We start from the raw sequence: 14,964 nt of genomic DNA, 5'->3' as shown, positions 1-14,964 counted from the left end.
TCATCCTGAGAGGTATCATTTTGCTTTGTAATGACAACCACAAAAACCCCACACACTTATTTAATGAATTTGAATCATTCATGTTAACATCACTGAAAATAATCCTCAAATTTGGTGGGCAAATTAAACACCTCCTGTAAGAGAAAAATTATCTAGTTTTCACGAAGAATTTCAAACCAAAGGCCCATGACATTAAAGGGCAATTCACAAACTAAACACACTGAAACAGGCTCTGCTCCCGCTGTGGGCTACAAAACCTAAGCATTCCGGATCACTCATACCAGGGCCTGTCACTTCCCTATTTCACTGGGACTAGTTCCGCGGTCTTGGAACATTCAACAAGGAACTAAACATGCAACTTCAAGGAAATGCAAACAGACCAGCATTTAACATTTTTTGTTTACATTATCCATTTTCCACAGGGGTGAAGAAAACACACAATCGTGTCTAGCAAGTTTGAACAGTGACAGCCATGGTTTCACTCGTGGTACCTCACGACAACCTGTTAAGACTGGCGGGTGGAGCTCAGTGCCTCTCACCCCAGACTAAAAGCCTGTTTTCTCGACTGCTTCCCGACCCCGGGGCCCCTCTAAGTATGGAAGCCTGACTCAGGGCGGGGCAGGCACTCAGTTTCCACCAGGCGACTCCTGACATGCGGGGGACCGGGTGCGACAGGTTTGCTGGACCCGGGACGCCGAGTGCAGGGGCCCATCAGAGGCAAAGGAGCTAGCCGGGGGCTAGGGCCGCTGGATCACCAGCCCTCGGGCCGGCCCCGGAGCCCGGGGGGTAAGGCGCAAACAGTCCCGGTTTGGCCGCGGGCGCTGGTCCGAGAAGGAGGCCGAAGTCCCCCCAGCGGCCGCGGCACGGGGCCCGGCACCTACGTGATCCGCGTTGCTGTTGGCGCTGTGGAAACACACAGCGCTGAAGGTGTAGCCCGAAATGGAAGCCGCCATGATGGAAATCTCCAACTCCCCCATCATGCCCCGCGAGGGCGCACAGCCTTCCGGCCGCCCAGCCCCTGGGAATCCTGGGAAATGCAGGAGGCTGGGGGGGGGGGGTCCGGGGCGGGGCGGGGCCAGCGCTGGAAAACACTGGAGAGTGAGTCGCAAAGACCCGGCTCCATCGTGCTACACCTCGGACACCCGCTCCTCTGTACAGCCCTTGCTTCCCCCAGTTTGTCCCTTCGGCAAATGAAACTTAGTATTAAAAGCCAATATCTACCGAGCTGAAGAATGAAAGACGGGAGATGATTCAGGCAGTTGAATGGTTTCGGGTTTGACACCTGAGTGACAAGATGTGATTACAACTTTAACGTCACCACCTCGTCTGCAAGGTTGAGACTGAAGTGCCGAGGAGAGGGAGAAGGCACAGGAAGACAGAACGGTGGACTCGGGATGATGGTGGCACGAGGGTCGGGGGTTAGAAGTGAACGTGGTGCTCTCTCTGAAGCCTTTGTGTAGTTAGTGTGGTACACGGTAGGTTTTCCTTCAGCTGGAAACTGGAGATAAACATGTGCACGTGCGCCTTGCCTTTCCCCAGGAATGTGGTGAGGATCAAATAATGCATATGAAAACACTTTGAATACTATAATTTGCTATACACTTTTTAAAAAGTGAATGGTGGTAGTAGCGAAAGAAGAAAGATGCAATTGAGCTCTGGGTACAAAAGAACACAAAATTAATGAAAAATTATGGAAAGAAGAATAAAAAATAACAGTGAAAATTATCAAAGTGGTGGTAATCACCAGTGACTCAGGAAGTCTGAGGCAGGAGGATTACAAGTTTGAGGTTGACCTCAGCAATTAAGGGAGACCCTGTCTCAAAAATTTTTTAAAAAAGGACTGGGAATGTGTTTCAATGGTAGAGCACCCCTGTGTTAAATTCTCGGCATATATATTTAAAAGTTAGAAAAAAGAAACTCCAGGAAGGAACTAACATTATTAATCATTATTTTCAATTTGTTCAATCTTCTCTGTTCAAAACTGATTTCATATAAAGCTCTTTTGCTCACACTTCTTTTTTTTTTTTTTTTTGTACCTGGGATTGAATCTTGGGCATTCCTCCACTGAGCTACATCCCCAGTCCTTTTTATTTTTGAGATCAGTTCTTGCTAAATTGCCCAGGCTGGCCTTGAACTGCAAACCTTCTGCCTCAGTCTCCTGAACAGCTGGGATCACAGGCATGAACCACTATACCCAGCTTCTCACACCCTTTTCAAGCTCTGCCAACAGAATTGTTTTCTGACAGCTACTCAAGTCAAAAACCTTGCACTCATCCTTAATACTTCCCTTTCTCTTAAAACCCTATGTTTTGATCAGCTACCATAGTCTTTAAACTATATCCAGAATGCTACAATTCACCATCAGCACATCTACTACCCTGACACAAACCACCATCATCTCTTTCCTGGTTACAAAAACACCTCTGCTGGGTGTGGTGGCACATTCCTGAAATTCCAGTGACTCAGGAAGCTGAGGCAGGAGAATAGCAAGTTCAGAGCCAGCCTCAGCAATTTAGTGAGACTCTGCCTCAAAATAAAAAAATAAGAAAGGGCTGGGAATGTGGCTCAGTGGTTAAGCACCCTTGGGTTCAGTCCCTAATACCAAACCAAACAACACAAACAACAAGAAACCCTGCACCTTTAACTCAGGGAGTCCCGACTAGTGACAGTTTTGCCTCTTCAAAGGACACTTGGCAATATTTGGAGACATTTTCTGATGTTTAACTCAGGGGAGGGGCCCACCACTCTGAAAAGTATCCATAACAAAGAATTATCCCCTTCCAGAGAATGTCAGTGATGATGGGTTTGAGAAACTCCTCATTCTGGCTTTTGCCTTTAACTCCTTCTCTGCCAAATCTATTCTTAACAAAGCAGCCCAAAAGGTCATGACAACATTTTTTTAAAATATTTAATTTTTAGTTGTAGTTGGACTCAATATCTTTATTTATTTTTATATGGTGCTGAGGATCGAACCCAGGGCCTCGAACGTGCTAGGCGAGCTCTCTACCACTGAGCTACAACCTCAGCCCCCATGACAACATTTAAATGTAAAGTTTAAATCAGGATGCTTCTGGGTCAAACCACAAACCTTGTAGTAACCTGGCCACTACAATCCTCTCTATTTTTTATTATTTTTATTTTTTGGTAACAAGGATTGAACTCAGTGGCACTGAACCAGAGCCACATCCCAAGCCCTATTTTGTATTTTCTTTAGAGACAGGGTCTCACTGAGTTGTTTAGCATCTTGCCATCGCTGCGGCTGGCTTTGAACTTGTGATCCTCCTGTCTCAACCTCCCGAGTTGCTGGTATTACAGGTTGCACCACCACACTGGTTCCTCTAATTTTGTTCTCTGCTAATGTCCCCTTTGTTTACACAGCTTCAGCTACACTAGTCTCCTATGTTCTGGATCTCGTTAGCTCATTCTGTCTCAGGGGCTTTGCACTTGCTGTCTCCAGGACTCTACTGGGGATTTAATTCAGGGCCTCACACCTGCTAGGCAAGCAAGTTAAAGGGTCATTCCAGCTCCAGGGTGGGTAGAAATTGGGTTTGCTGGAGCTCTTTTGTACTCCAGCCCTACCACTTTTTCCACCCATTGGCTGCTGCTTCTTCCTCAGCAGGTGTTGTTGATCCTGAGCCACTCCCTACTTAGTCCACATTCTGCTCCCTGGGAATACAACTGTTGACAGCCTGGGTCAGGCTTTCACCCAGTGCCAACCCTCAGAGAGCCCTTCCTAATCAGCACCACCATCCTCTCACCATATTCTCAATCTTACTTTCCTGTTTTACTTTTCCCTTTGTCACTTAATTGCCAAGTAGCATCATCAGTTTTGTTCATTTTTCCTCTGCATTGTCTTTTTCTCTCCACCAGCCTGTTCTGAAATTAAGAAAAAAATTTTTTTTTAGTTGTAATTGGACACAATACATTTATTTTATTTATTTTTATATGGTGCTGGGAATCAAACCCAGGGCCTTGCTCGAGCTAGGCTGCCCAATACATAATTGTTTATTAATTTTATTTTTATGTGGCACTAAGGATTGAACCCAGTGCCTCATACGTGTGAGGCAAGCGCTCTACCACTGAGCCCGAGCCCCAGCCCCAGCCCCAGCCCCAGCCCCAGCCCCAGCCCCAGCCCCAGCCCCAGCCTCCAGTATATAATCATTGAGTAAATGTTGCATGAAAAGGTGCAAAAGGTGGGCTCCGTGGTGATTACCTGTAATCCTAGTGACTTGAGAATTAGAAGCAGGAGGATTGTAAGTTCAAGGACAGCCTGGCCAACTTAGCAAGACGCTGCCTCAAAAATAAAAAAAAAAAAATGAATTAAAAAGCAGGTGGGCTGTGGTGTAGTTCTGTGGCAGAGCATCCCTGGTTTAATTCACAGTAATGCAAAAATTTTTAAAAAATGTATGACAGTCCCAAAGAAAATGGCTTGTTTGATCAGCAGGTAGCTGTAGGAGGATGAAGAGAGAAGAAAACTGATAGAAAGTGTGGGCTTGCTAATAAGGAAGTGCCTTGGTTACTTATTCAAGAAACAACATGGTTTATAGAAGATGAAAGAGGAAGATAGCCAGATGTACTGGCAGAGTTTGGAAAAAGAGAAATAGGAAGAAGAGATGAGTAGTTCAATGAGATTATGAACTTTGGAGAGAGAGAGAGATGGGGATGAAGAATTGTTAAGATCTGGTATTATATGTGCAGATATAGTCTCTCTTGGTTTCTTCCTCAAGAAAATCTTTGGCAAAGCCTCCATATTGATGGGTAGAGCATGCCTATGTACATTAGTGGTTACGATTGAAGGCTTTACGTTAGAACCCATTGATTGAGTTCCAGTCTCAGCTTTGGCATTCATCATGTGACTTTGGGCAACTTCTCAGTGCCCTGATTTGCTTATCTTTTTATTTTTTAAGTACCAGGGATTGAATTCAGTAGCACTAGGCCACTAAGCCACATCCCTAGCCTTTTTTTGTATTTTATTTAGAAACAGGGTCTCACTGAGTTGCTTAGCACCTCACTGTTACTGAGGCTGGCTTTGAACTTTTGCCTCAGCCTCTGGTTTGCTTATCTTTGAAATGAGTATAATACTAGTGTCTACCTTGTGTAGCTATTTTCAGGAGTCAATGAGATAATAAGATTGGATATGTTTAACACAGTTCCTGGATTAGTGACAGCCTGAGGTTTGTTAGACTTCATTTGTTTTTCAGAGACACAGAAGTTGATTTAGGAAAGCAGAAGCACATTCAAGAAAGAATGTGGGCTATCTGAACTGAGAAGCTTTGGGCATAAAGCAAGGAATACATTATTGTAAAGCAAGGAATACATTACATTCAAGGGAGGACATTGGCCATCTCCAAAGGCGTAACAGCTGTTAGCCGTCATTTCTATTATAATGATATAGTTTAAAAGATGAGAGATCTATAGGCATTGACAATAAAAAATGTCCAAGTATATTACCACAGTTCATTAAATGAAGATGCAAGTGACAAACACTGCAAATGTAAGATTCCATTTGTATATATATAAAATGAATGTCTGCAGCATACGTGCACAGGAATGCCACTCTCCACGATGATGGGTCTCAGGATGGGAACAAGAAAGTCCAGTTTCATTTGGATTATGTCCATGGTGTAGCTGAGGAAACAGACTTAAAAATTAAGTAACTTGCCTAAGGTCATTCTTGAAATGAACTAAGTTGTGATTGAAGTTCAAGTCTGCTTGACTCCATAGTCTGTGATCAGGCAGGAAAAAGAAGGGAAAGGAGTGAGTGATGTCAGGCACTGAAGGAGAGGAAGGCTGGTTGCATCCTGAGGCTTCTCTGGAGGAACAGAGGAGAGCTAGGTAGAACTGGAGCCTGCCAAGGGGCTTAGTGCTGAAATGGTTCTAGGGAGGTTTATTTGGAAGCTGTTGCTAATGGTGCTAATGGCCCCAGTGAACTGTGAGCCTGTGTGGTCAGAAGACGATAGGGCATGGAGAAGTGTCTGAAACCAGAGAGGGGGGACACTGTGCAGGGAGGAAAGGACCCACTCTGGGTGACATTGTAGGTGGTCAGGCACCAACTGTGTACAGAACAAGTAAGAGAGTGTTTGGAGGCATGGGGACTGGGGAGGGGATGGTGCAAGTGAGCTTGGTTTCATTGAGTTTAATGTAACAAGCTGCAAGGGAAGTCTGGAGCTAGGGCAGATGTTGTAATTGGAAATCACTATAGGATAAGTGTCCCTTATCTGAAATGCTTGAGACCTGAAGTAGTTCAGATTTTGGAGTTTTTAGATTTTGGAATATTTGCATAGACTTCAGTAGTTGAGCATCCTTAATCCAAAAATCTGAAATCCAAAATGCTCCAAAATCTGAAACTTTTTTTTTTTTTTTTGTATCAGGGATTGAATCCAGGGACACTTAACCACTGAGCCACATCCCCAGTCCTTTCTATTTTTTATTTTGAGATAGCCTCTTGCTAAGTAGCTTAGGGCCTGGCTAAGTTGATGAGGCAGGCCTGAACTTGTGATCCTCTTGACTCAGTTTACCAAGGTGCTGGGATTACAGATGTGTATCACTGCATCAAGCTAAAATCTGAAATTTTTTTTTTTTAAAGAGAGAGCGAGAGAGAGGGAGAGAGGGAGACAGAAAGAGAATTTTAATATTTATTTTTTAGTTCTCGGCGGACACAACATCTTTGTTTGTATGTGGTGCTGAGGATCGAACCCGGGCCGCACACATGGCAGGCGAGTGCACTACCGCTTGAGCCACATCCCCAGCCCCAAAAATCTGAAATTTTTGAGTGCAACATTTCAGATTTGGGGGCATTTTGGATTAGGGATGCTCAACCTGTAATAAGAACGATAGCTAACATTTATTAACCACTGAATATATGTAGACCCTGTTCTAAATTCTTTACATACAGTATATTGATTTCATCTAAAAACTCTCTGATGTAGACCCATTTTAAATCCCATTTTTGTAGGTGAAGAAACCAAGTTCACATTTACTGAGCATTTACCGGGTACCAGGCAGGATTTGACTGGCCTGATTTCATTTATTCTCTAAAGCCATATCATGTGATAGGTGCTGTTATTGTCCTTGTCATAAGCATGAGCAAACTGATGTCCTGAGAAATTAAGAAATTTGCCCATGCTTATGCATGGTCAGGCTAGGGCTCAAAACCTGGGGATCCAACTCTAAAGCTGGTGTCCAATACCCCTTTTCAAAAGTTAGAGCAGGAGGTGGTGAGAAAATAAGAAGGGTTTTTCAGGAAGTGTGTTTGTTCAGTACTGACTGTTACAGAGCCAGGAAAGGGAAAATCCTGAACTTGACCCTGAGCTGTGCCAACTGGGAAGTGGTTGAGAACTCTTAGAAGTGCAGTTTCATAAGAGGTGTGGTTGAGTAGGGTGCCAGTCTGCAGGGATCAGAAAGCAGAAGCAGAAGCAGAGAGGCAACCCCAAGTTCTATAAGTTCTCTCCTGCCTTGTGTAACTGGCACCCAATAGGCAGGACTGTGTTCCTTTGTACATTCCTGCTTCTCCCTGGTGATGGTTAGCTTGCTTGACTGAGCTTCTCCTTCTCCTACCAAGAATCCTGTTGCCCTGGGTGATCAGAGGTGGTGCCCCACACAGCCTTTGGAACTAAACAGCCGGAATAATCCTGCCTGGAGTTAGGGAAGGAACTCTATAAATCATGGGTTTTTCCAGGACTCCATACCAACAACTGTTTACAATTTTCATTACACACAACAAAACATCTTACGTAGTAACAAGACTGTTAGTACTTAAGGCTGAAGATGGCCTTACCTGTCATGAGTACTTCTTAATTGGCACCTACAACTTTTTTAAGACCCACTCAGCACACTCAAGTTCGCTTTCTCTAGCATCCAGTCTAGGAAAGATCAAAACAACCATTTGCCCAGGGCGGCACCAATTGGCCATGGTATCCGGTGGTTTTATTGCTGTGTAATAAGGTTACTTATGCTCTTTAAGTTCCTTAATCACCATGTACATGGATTCTCATCTGCCTTTTCTTTATGCTACCACCAGTGGTTGCCTTAAGATATTAGGCAGTATGCACATTCAGACTTCTGAGAGCTATAAGGCAACTGTTGACACTGTTTACCTCCAGGGACTTGTTATTGGACTTCTGTCTGCCTAAGCAACAGAAACATAGCCTTGGGAACATTTTATTTTGGTTGGAAGGCAGCCTTGGTGGAGGCCTCTGAGGTCCTCGCCTAGGACATTGGCCCACAAATATTTCATTCTTACTGCAGAAAATAATCCCAGACTCTTTGCTTGTAGACTTTCTGGCATTTTACTGTGGAACTACTAATGGCAGCTAGACCAAGTGGCACACGTAACCACAGTTTCACACGTGGAGCAATTTTGTAGAACAAGTCCCCCATCTGTTTGGAGCATGGTATGGTGGGCAAACTGAAGCAGAGGTTTTCGACAAGTCCAGGTGCCTGGTTATGACAGAGCTGACACCTACCCAGGCGTCCTGACTCACTATGGTCAGTACCTTTTCTGCCACAACGAACTGCTCCTGGTACCAGAGTCGTAGGGAGTTCATTTCCTTGGCCATAAACCCCACGTCCACGGATGACATCAAGTCAGAAATGGTCAGAGTGCTTACTCCGAGCCAGAATTCCGGCCACAAACGAAATTGGCCTTGTGGCTGAAAGCGGATAACGTGAGGAACTGTTCCACACCATTCCCAGATCTGCCCAAGACGTGCAGCTACGAGGTAATGAGCATTTGGGTTGAGAAGCGTCGGCTTTAGGTGTTTCTGTGGCCTCCTTTTCCCGCCGTTTTCCAAAATGCAATGTTTCGAGTGCTCCCTTGCAAAGAGCAGTCTACAGATGAGGTCGCGCTGAAACTTAAACGAAGCGAGTACCTCCGACGCCGGCGGAGCCCTCAGGGTGGAAGCCGAAAATCTGCCCACTTACGCGGTGCTGGGAGCACCTAGAAAAGCCTGGAGGCAGCCGCACTTCCCGCCCCGCCCCCTGGCGCCCCAGCGCCGGGCCCGGAGCAGTGGAGAAGGCGGCCTCCCGCCGCCTAGAGGTGCCAAGTCCGGGCGTCCGCTCTGCCCGTCCCACGTCTCTATGGCGACCCTAACGGCCGACTGGGTCGCCGAGCGAGATGAGCGCGGGCGCTGACGGCGGCGGCGCTGCGGCGGCGCTGTCCCGAGAGGGTAGTCCCGCGAAGGATGGCTTCGTCCCGTCGGCACTGGGGACCCGAGAGCAGTAAGTGTGGTGCGGAATAGGGAGGGCGAACTGCGCTGGCCGGCCTGGGCCCGGGCGGGGGTCGGCGGGGCGGGGCCCGGGGGTGGGGGCGTGACGGCGAGGCCCGGGGCGGTGAGGGGCTTGGGGCGGTGAGGGGGTTGCCGGGAGGGCTCTCCGGGCCACCCGGGGGCCGTTAGCCCGTCTTTACCCGCGTGGAGCAAGAGGGGCTTGGGTGCGGGACGGGCTCTGAAAGCTTTTGGGGAGGCCATTTAGGGGTCCTGGGGTGAGGAGGCGGCGAGTGAGGGGCCGAGGGACCACCTCGGGACCTGGGGTTGAGATGGTCGGGACCTTAGGCGCCGGCGAGGATAGGCGAAGGAGACCCGCTGAGCCAGCGAGGAGGCGGGGGTGGGAGGCGGCGGCGGCGGCGGCTTGCGGTCCCAGCAGAGGCTGAGGCAGGAGCATCGCGAGTTGGAGGCCAGCCTGGGCAACATAAGGAGAATGAAAAGGCCTGAGGCTGTGGCTCGGTGGTAAAGCTATCCTGGATTCCATCCTCAGTACTGCAAAAAACAAAACAGACGTTCAGTAATTGTTCAGTGAATTATTAGACGAATGAAAATGTGGAAAAAAGTTTGGATGAGAAATAACTTGGAGGGGTAAGAGGGAGTAGGGATTCTTGAGATGTATAGGAAAACGATAGGGGTGTGTATGTAAAATGAGAGAAGTCTTAAGCGGAGTACTAAATTTTCACAGGGCGAAGTGGAGACATCAGAGGAAAGAGACTGGTTTAGAACTTTAATCTTAATTTAATCTTTAAGCAGATTTTATCAGATGGGTTTCTTTGTGAGCAACTGCTGTACTGGTAGCATCATCGAAAACCAAATATGCTGTAATGACCCTATGCTTGTACTGTCAAATTTTGGACATGGGTCTGGGATTTAAGAGATCCCTGGGCAGTGTTCTCTGTAATTTTTTAAGCTAAAATTAATATTTATTTTGCACGGATATTTTAAGTTCTTCATATGTAAACTTACTTTGCTGCCCACACTTTTCATTCTTTTGATTCAAGTATATTATGAAATTGAATTAACGTGCATTCGGTAACACTAATAAAATTTTTTTAATCCAAAATGTGTTTATTGGGATGTTTTCCCATTCATCTTGATTCAGGCTGCTTTTAGTGCTGCTTCCTCCTGAAGGAACATCCTTCTGTAAGTCTTGCTTTTCCTCCAGTAGGCTGGCAGAGGACAATGGAGCAGCCAACACACAAAACTATTGTTTGTGCATGGATGAAAACTGTGGTGATTTTATAGCATCCTGGGCATTTCATATCCATGGAATAGGAGTTGGGGCTCTGCACCAGGCGCTGCTTCTTGTGTTTCCGCTTCTTCTCTTCCAGAGAGGGATGAAGGAGATCCTTTGCGAGAGGCATATTCTCGTGGGGAGGTCGTCACCGCTGGAAAGAACAATAATGTTTTGAACCTGTTATAAGTAGCACTGTATTGTATTGAAAACATATATTTGCTTCACAGTTTAATACAGTTTAATTCTAGAATCTTGCTTTGCATTTCATTGTTTACATAGTTGGGATGCTGTCTATGAGAGAGAACTACAAACTTTTCAAGAATATGGAGATACAGGAGAAATCTGGTGAGTTAGAAAAGAATCAATTATGATCCCAAATACTATATGTCTATGTGTGTGTACACTTATGTCAAAGAAAACCAAGGCTAAAAATCTTGGGAATTCTGGGTTGAATCTGGTTTAAGTGGGTGGATTTAAAGTATCTCTTTCCTTTTTTAATGACCCAGTTTTAAGTTGTTAAGAGTATTAGGAAATTATTTTCATTCCATAGGTACTATTTTGCAATTTGCAATAAAATTTTAAGCCATCAACATATACTGATGTCTGAGATAGCAGTTTTTGGGACATTTTCACGTTTTAATGCTGATATAGAGAAATATTAATAAATAATACAGGGGCTGGGGAGGTGGCTCAAGCGGTAGCGCGCTCACCTGGCATGCGTGCGGCCCGGGTTCGATCCTCAGCACCACATACAAACAAAGATGCCGTGTCCGCCAAATAGTAAAAAAAATAAATATTAAAATTCTTTCTCTCTCACTCTCTCTAAAATAAATAAATAAATTCTGATCTTATATAAATAGTAAAGATCAAGAAAAAAAGACATGTGACTTTTCAATTCATCTAAATAAATAAATAAATAATACATTAACCTAGTCTATTCTCTTTTGAGTTTTTGAAGGTGTTTTCTCCTAAATAACAATAGAGACAAGTTTAGGTAGTCACAAATACTCTACTCACTTTCAAAAAAGACTTAATTTGGGGTATGATATACAGTTTAAATAAACTGGAGTTGTAATTTTTGCTCTGTATCTGTTATTTGTAACTTATTCTGTTTCTAACAGGTTTGGGGAAGAGAGTATGAATCGACTAATAAAGTGGATGCAGAAACACAAGATTCCACTGGATGCTTCAGTGCTTGATATTGGAACTGGAAATGGTGTTTTCCTGGTTGAACTTGTTGGTACTTTTAGTGTTCATGTGTTTAAACACAGTTTTAAATGAAATCATTAAGTCTTAAAATTGAGGATATTAATCATCTGTAAAGTAATGAAGCAGTCATACCATCTTCTCTGAGAAGTCACATGATACAAAAGTGATACTACATGGATTGTAAGAAAGCACTAAATGAATAGTGCCAGTCAGAATCCCAAATGCTATGATCCTGGATGTTGAAATCCCCAAAGATCAAAACCTCTAAAGTCTAAAATCCTGAGAATTACAATACTGAAAGATTAAATTCTGAATTTTTAGATCCTGGAAGCCCAAAATCCTGAAAAACGGCAAATTCTGTTTTTAAAAAAAGACTATATAAGTGGGTAGGAAGTTGAATTCTGACGAAGGGATTAATATACTTTCAGTTATATCCATGATAGTTGTAAGATGAATACTGAGAAACTTGGCTAAGCATTATTTTTGGTGTGTGTTTGTGATATTGCTTTCCAGAGGAGGTTAATACCTGAGTCTGGCTGAATCTGAGTAGGTGGGGAAGATGCCCCTCGATGTGGGTGCGCACCATCCAGTAGGCTGGAGGCCTTGAGAGAAGAAACAGAAAACAAAGTTTTTTCTGCTGTTTTAGACATGAGAACTTCTGACCTTTGGACCTCAGGACTTAACATCAGTTGCTTCTGGGCCATTGTTAGGGTCTTTTGGCCTTGGAGTAAGAGTTAACACCATTGGCTTCCCTGGTTCTGAGACCTTTGAGCTTGGACTAAGCCATGCTACTGACTTTCCAGCTTGCAGACAGCCTGTCATGGGACTTTTTAGCTACCATAATTGTGTGGGCCAATTCTCCCAATTAATCCCTTCTTATATATCTATGTACATATCTCACTAGAGCACCCTGACTAATTAGAGATTTGGTATTGGGGAAGCTAAATATTCCTTATTACACATGGAAGAAATCTGTGAAATTGTTTCCTCATGAAAAGGCAGTGATAACTTAAGTATACTAGTCTACTTAACAGTAGAAGCTAAAAGCTAGTTATAATTGGTTCTGTTAAAACAGAAAATTACTTAATTGAATGACCAAGCAATAACTGAACTTTCAAATAGACAACATGTACTTAAAAGTTTGTAGATTAAAAACTACTTTTTTTTTTTTTTTTTTTAAAGAGAGAGAGAGAATTTTAATATTTATTTTTTAGTTTTCAGCAGACGGACACAGCATCTTTGTTTGTATGTGGTGCTGAGGATCGAACCCGGGCCGCACGCATGCATGCCAGGCAACCGCGCTACCGCTTGAGCCACATCCCCAGCCCCTTAAAAACTACTTTCCAGCTAGGTGTGGTGGTGTACACTTGTAATCCCAGCAGCTGAAGCCTGAGGCAGGAGGATCGTGAATTCAAAGCCAGCCTCAGCAACTTAGCGAGGTGCTAAGCAACTCAGTGAGACCCTGACTCTAAATAAGATATTAAAAAGGGCTGAGAATGTGGCTCAGTGGTTAAGTGCCCCTGGGTTCAATCCCTGGTACCAAACATCAACAACAAAAATAACAAAAAAGTAAACCCCCATTGTTCATAAAAATGCAGTGAGTGTCTGAAATATAACAGAAGGAGTGAAAATGCAGTGAAAAATACAAGAAATCTCCCCTGTCAAATCAGTTCTTCACTGCTCTTGCCCGTCCATACAACACCATGCTCACTTTCCAAGCTCAGGGACATTCTGAATCAAAGGTTCCTCCAGTGTCACAAAACACATTAAATGGTGAACTCTTCTTGCATAGAGGTTTGACTGTTGAAGAAGATAGACTTATATTTAACATAGACAAATGAGTATATGCCTTACTTTGGTTAATGGAAAATACTTTCAAAATTATCTCACTTAAAAAAATTTTTTTTTATCACCTACAATAAAGTTCATGTCCTTGTTGGATCTGAAACTTCAAGGACTTATTTGCTCCTTTCTGTATTAGTGACTAGAAAATATGAATTATTTATAAAAGGCTTATTTGATGATTTGATGGACTTTGCAGAAGAAGTGAATTTCTTATGTCATACCATAAAGACAGATTTGGAATTACATGTGATCAAGACTTCTAAAAATGAATGTCAAGGTATACCAACAAAGATTATTTTTTCCATTTAGTCCAGTGCATGGGACAGAAATTTCAGGTGAATGTATTATGCATGATGTGATTCAGCAAGGATTAAAAAGTTTAAAAATGTGTCATCTGTCTGCATTGGCATTCCTGATTCAAGGAGCTTTTAATGAATTAAATCCATATTTGCTTGAGGAGGCCAGTGATATCACTGACTGGTTTGAAAATAATTATGTGCTTTGTAGGATAAGATAGGCAATGATGGCCAGCCGCAGTGGCCCACAGTGGCTTGGGAAACTGAGGTAGGATGCAAGTTTGAGGCAAGCTCCCATAACTTAGTGAGACCTTGTCTCAAAGTAGAACTTAAAAAGGGTTGGAGGATGTACCTCAATGGTAGAACACACTTAGGTTCAGTCCCCAGTTGTTTCTGCTGAACTTGTTCTCTGTATATTGAATAAGTGTAGAAGAGTTTTCTGTGTAACCAAAACAACAGCATGGTGCAGAAAATGGAAAATTTTAATAGAGAATGATCATGTTGCTCTATATTGAATCATAGAAGAATTTCAAAATGAGCAGTATGACAGAAAAGGAATGTGCATGCATTCTCCACCAAGAACAATACTTAAGAAAAGAAAAATCAGCTATTTATCTCAGTGCAAGACTTAAAAATATAGTTAATGATCTTGAGAGTTGATCAGCACTTATGGACTACATCTGTTCAGTTGCCCATACTCTATTCCCATAACACATTTTTCTTATATTGAATTTTCAGATTATTTTCCTGCTTTTTTGTCAACATTTTTTTTATAATTGGTTATGCTTTGTATTTTGTCTTCACATCATTTTCAATAACAGAGGTATAAATTGTGTAAAGACTTTGAGAATTCTAATTTGCTTATGCATTTTTTTACAAATTAAATCCTGCAAATGTGCATTAGCAACAATGTTGAATTAGTATGTGAGCTTTATACTTGTACATAAAAATATTGAAAATTCCTCAGTAAATGAAGAGATGTCTTTTTTGTACATCTGCATTTTTGAAAGATAAAATTTCCTCACCTCTGTTCTTCAAGCAAATGCATGTGTGATACTAACACATTGTGGTTTTTGATGTCACCTAAAAAAATATAGGTTGTCTTTCACAATAT

General features: G+C 43.2%; 2 protein-coding genes and 1 pseudogene across 9 annotated transcripts in view; 1 reads left to right on the top strand and 2 right to left on the bottom strand.

Annotated features, from left to right (window-relative positions):
* Abraxas2 (abraxas 2, BRISC complex subunit) overlaps positions 1-980 on the bottom strand; it is a 28,028-nt gene extending 27,048 nt beyond the window's left edge. The window contains exon 1 of the mRNA XM_077798484.1: positions 882-980. Coding sequence (XP_077654610.1) covers positions 882-980 — 99 coding nt within the window. The remainder of the gene's footprint in view (positions 1-881) is intronic.
* Positions 981-9,058: 8,078 nt separating this feature from the next.
* Eef1akmt2 (EEF1A lysine methyltransferase 2) overlaps positions 9,059-14,964 on the top strand; it is a 79,938-nt gene continuing 74,032 nt past the window's right edge. For 7 of the 8 annotated variants that reach the window (XR_003300360.2, XM_026384183.2, XM_026384185.2 and 4 more), the window contains exons 1-3: positions 9,059-9,219; positions 10,780-10,845; positions 11,622-11,736. Coding sequence is in view for 7 of the 8 variants with exons in the window: in XM_026384183.2 (XP_026239968.1) it covers positions 9,116-9,219; positions 10,780-10,845; positions 11,622-11,736 (285 nt within the window). In the remaining variant the exon portion in view is untranslated. Of the gene's footprint in view, positions 9,220-10,779; positions 10,846-11,621; positions 11,741-14,964 lie in introns of those variants that run through there. The other variant, XM_026384189.2, reaches the window with a different exon arrangement.
* LOC113179540 (small ribosomal subunit protein eS27-like pseudogene) lies at positions 10,373-10,627 on the bottom strand (annotated as a pseudogene).

Source organism: Urocitellus parryii, chromosome 5 (genome assembly GCF_045843805.1).
Source record: "Urocitellus parryii isolate mUroPar1 chromosome 5, mUroPar1.hap1, whole genome shotgun sequence".
Classification (NCBI taxonomy): Eukaryota; Metazoa; Chordata; class Mammalia; order Rodentia; family Sciuridae; genus Urocitellus; species Urocitellus parryii.
Note: the sequence above shows the minus strand (reverse complement) of the source record. Positions and strands in the feature narration are given on the sequence as shown.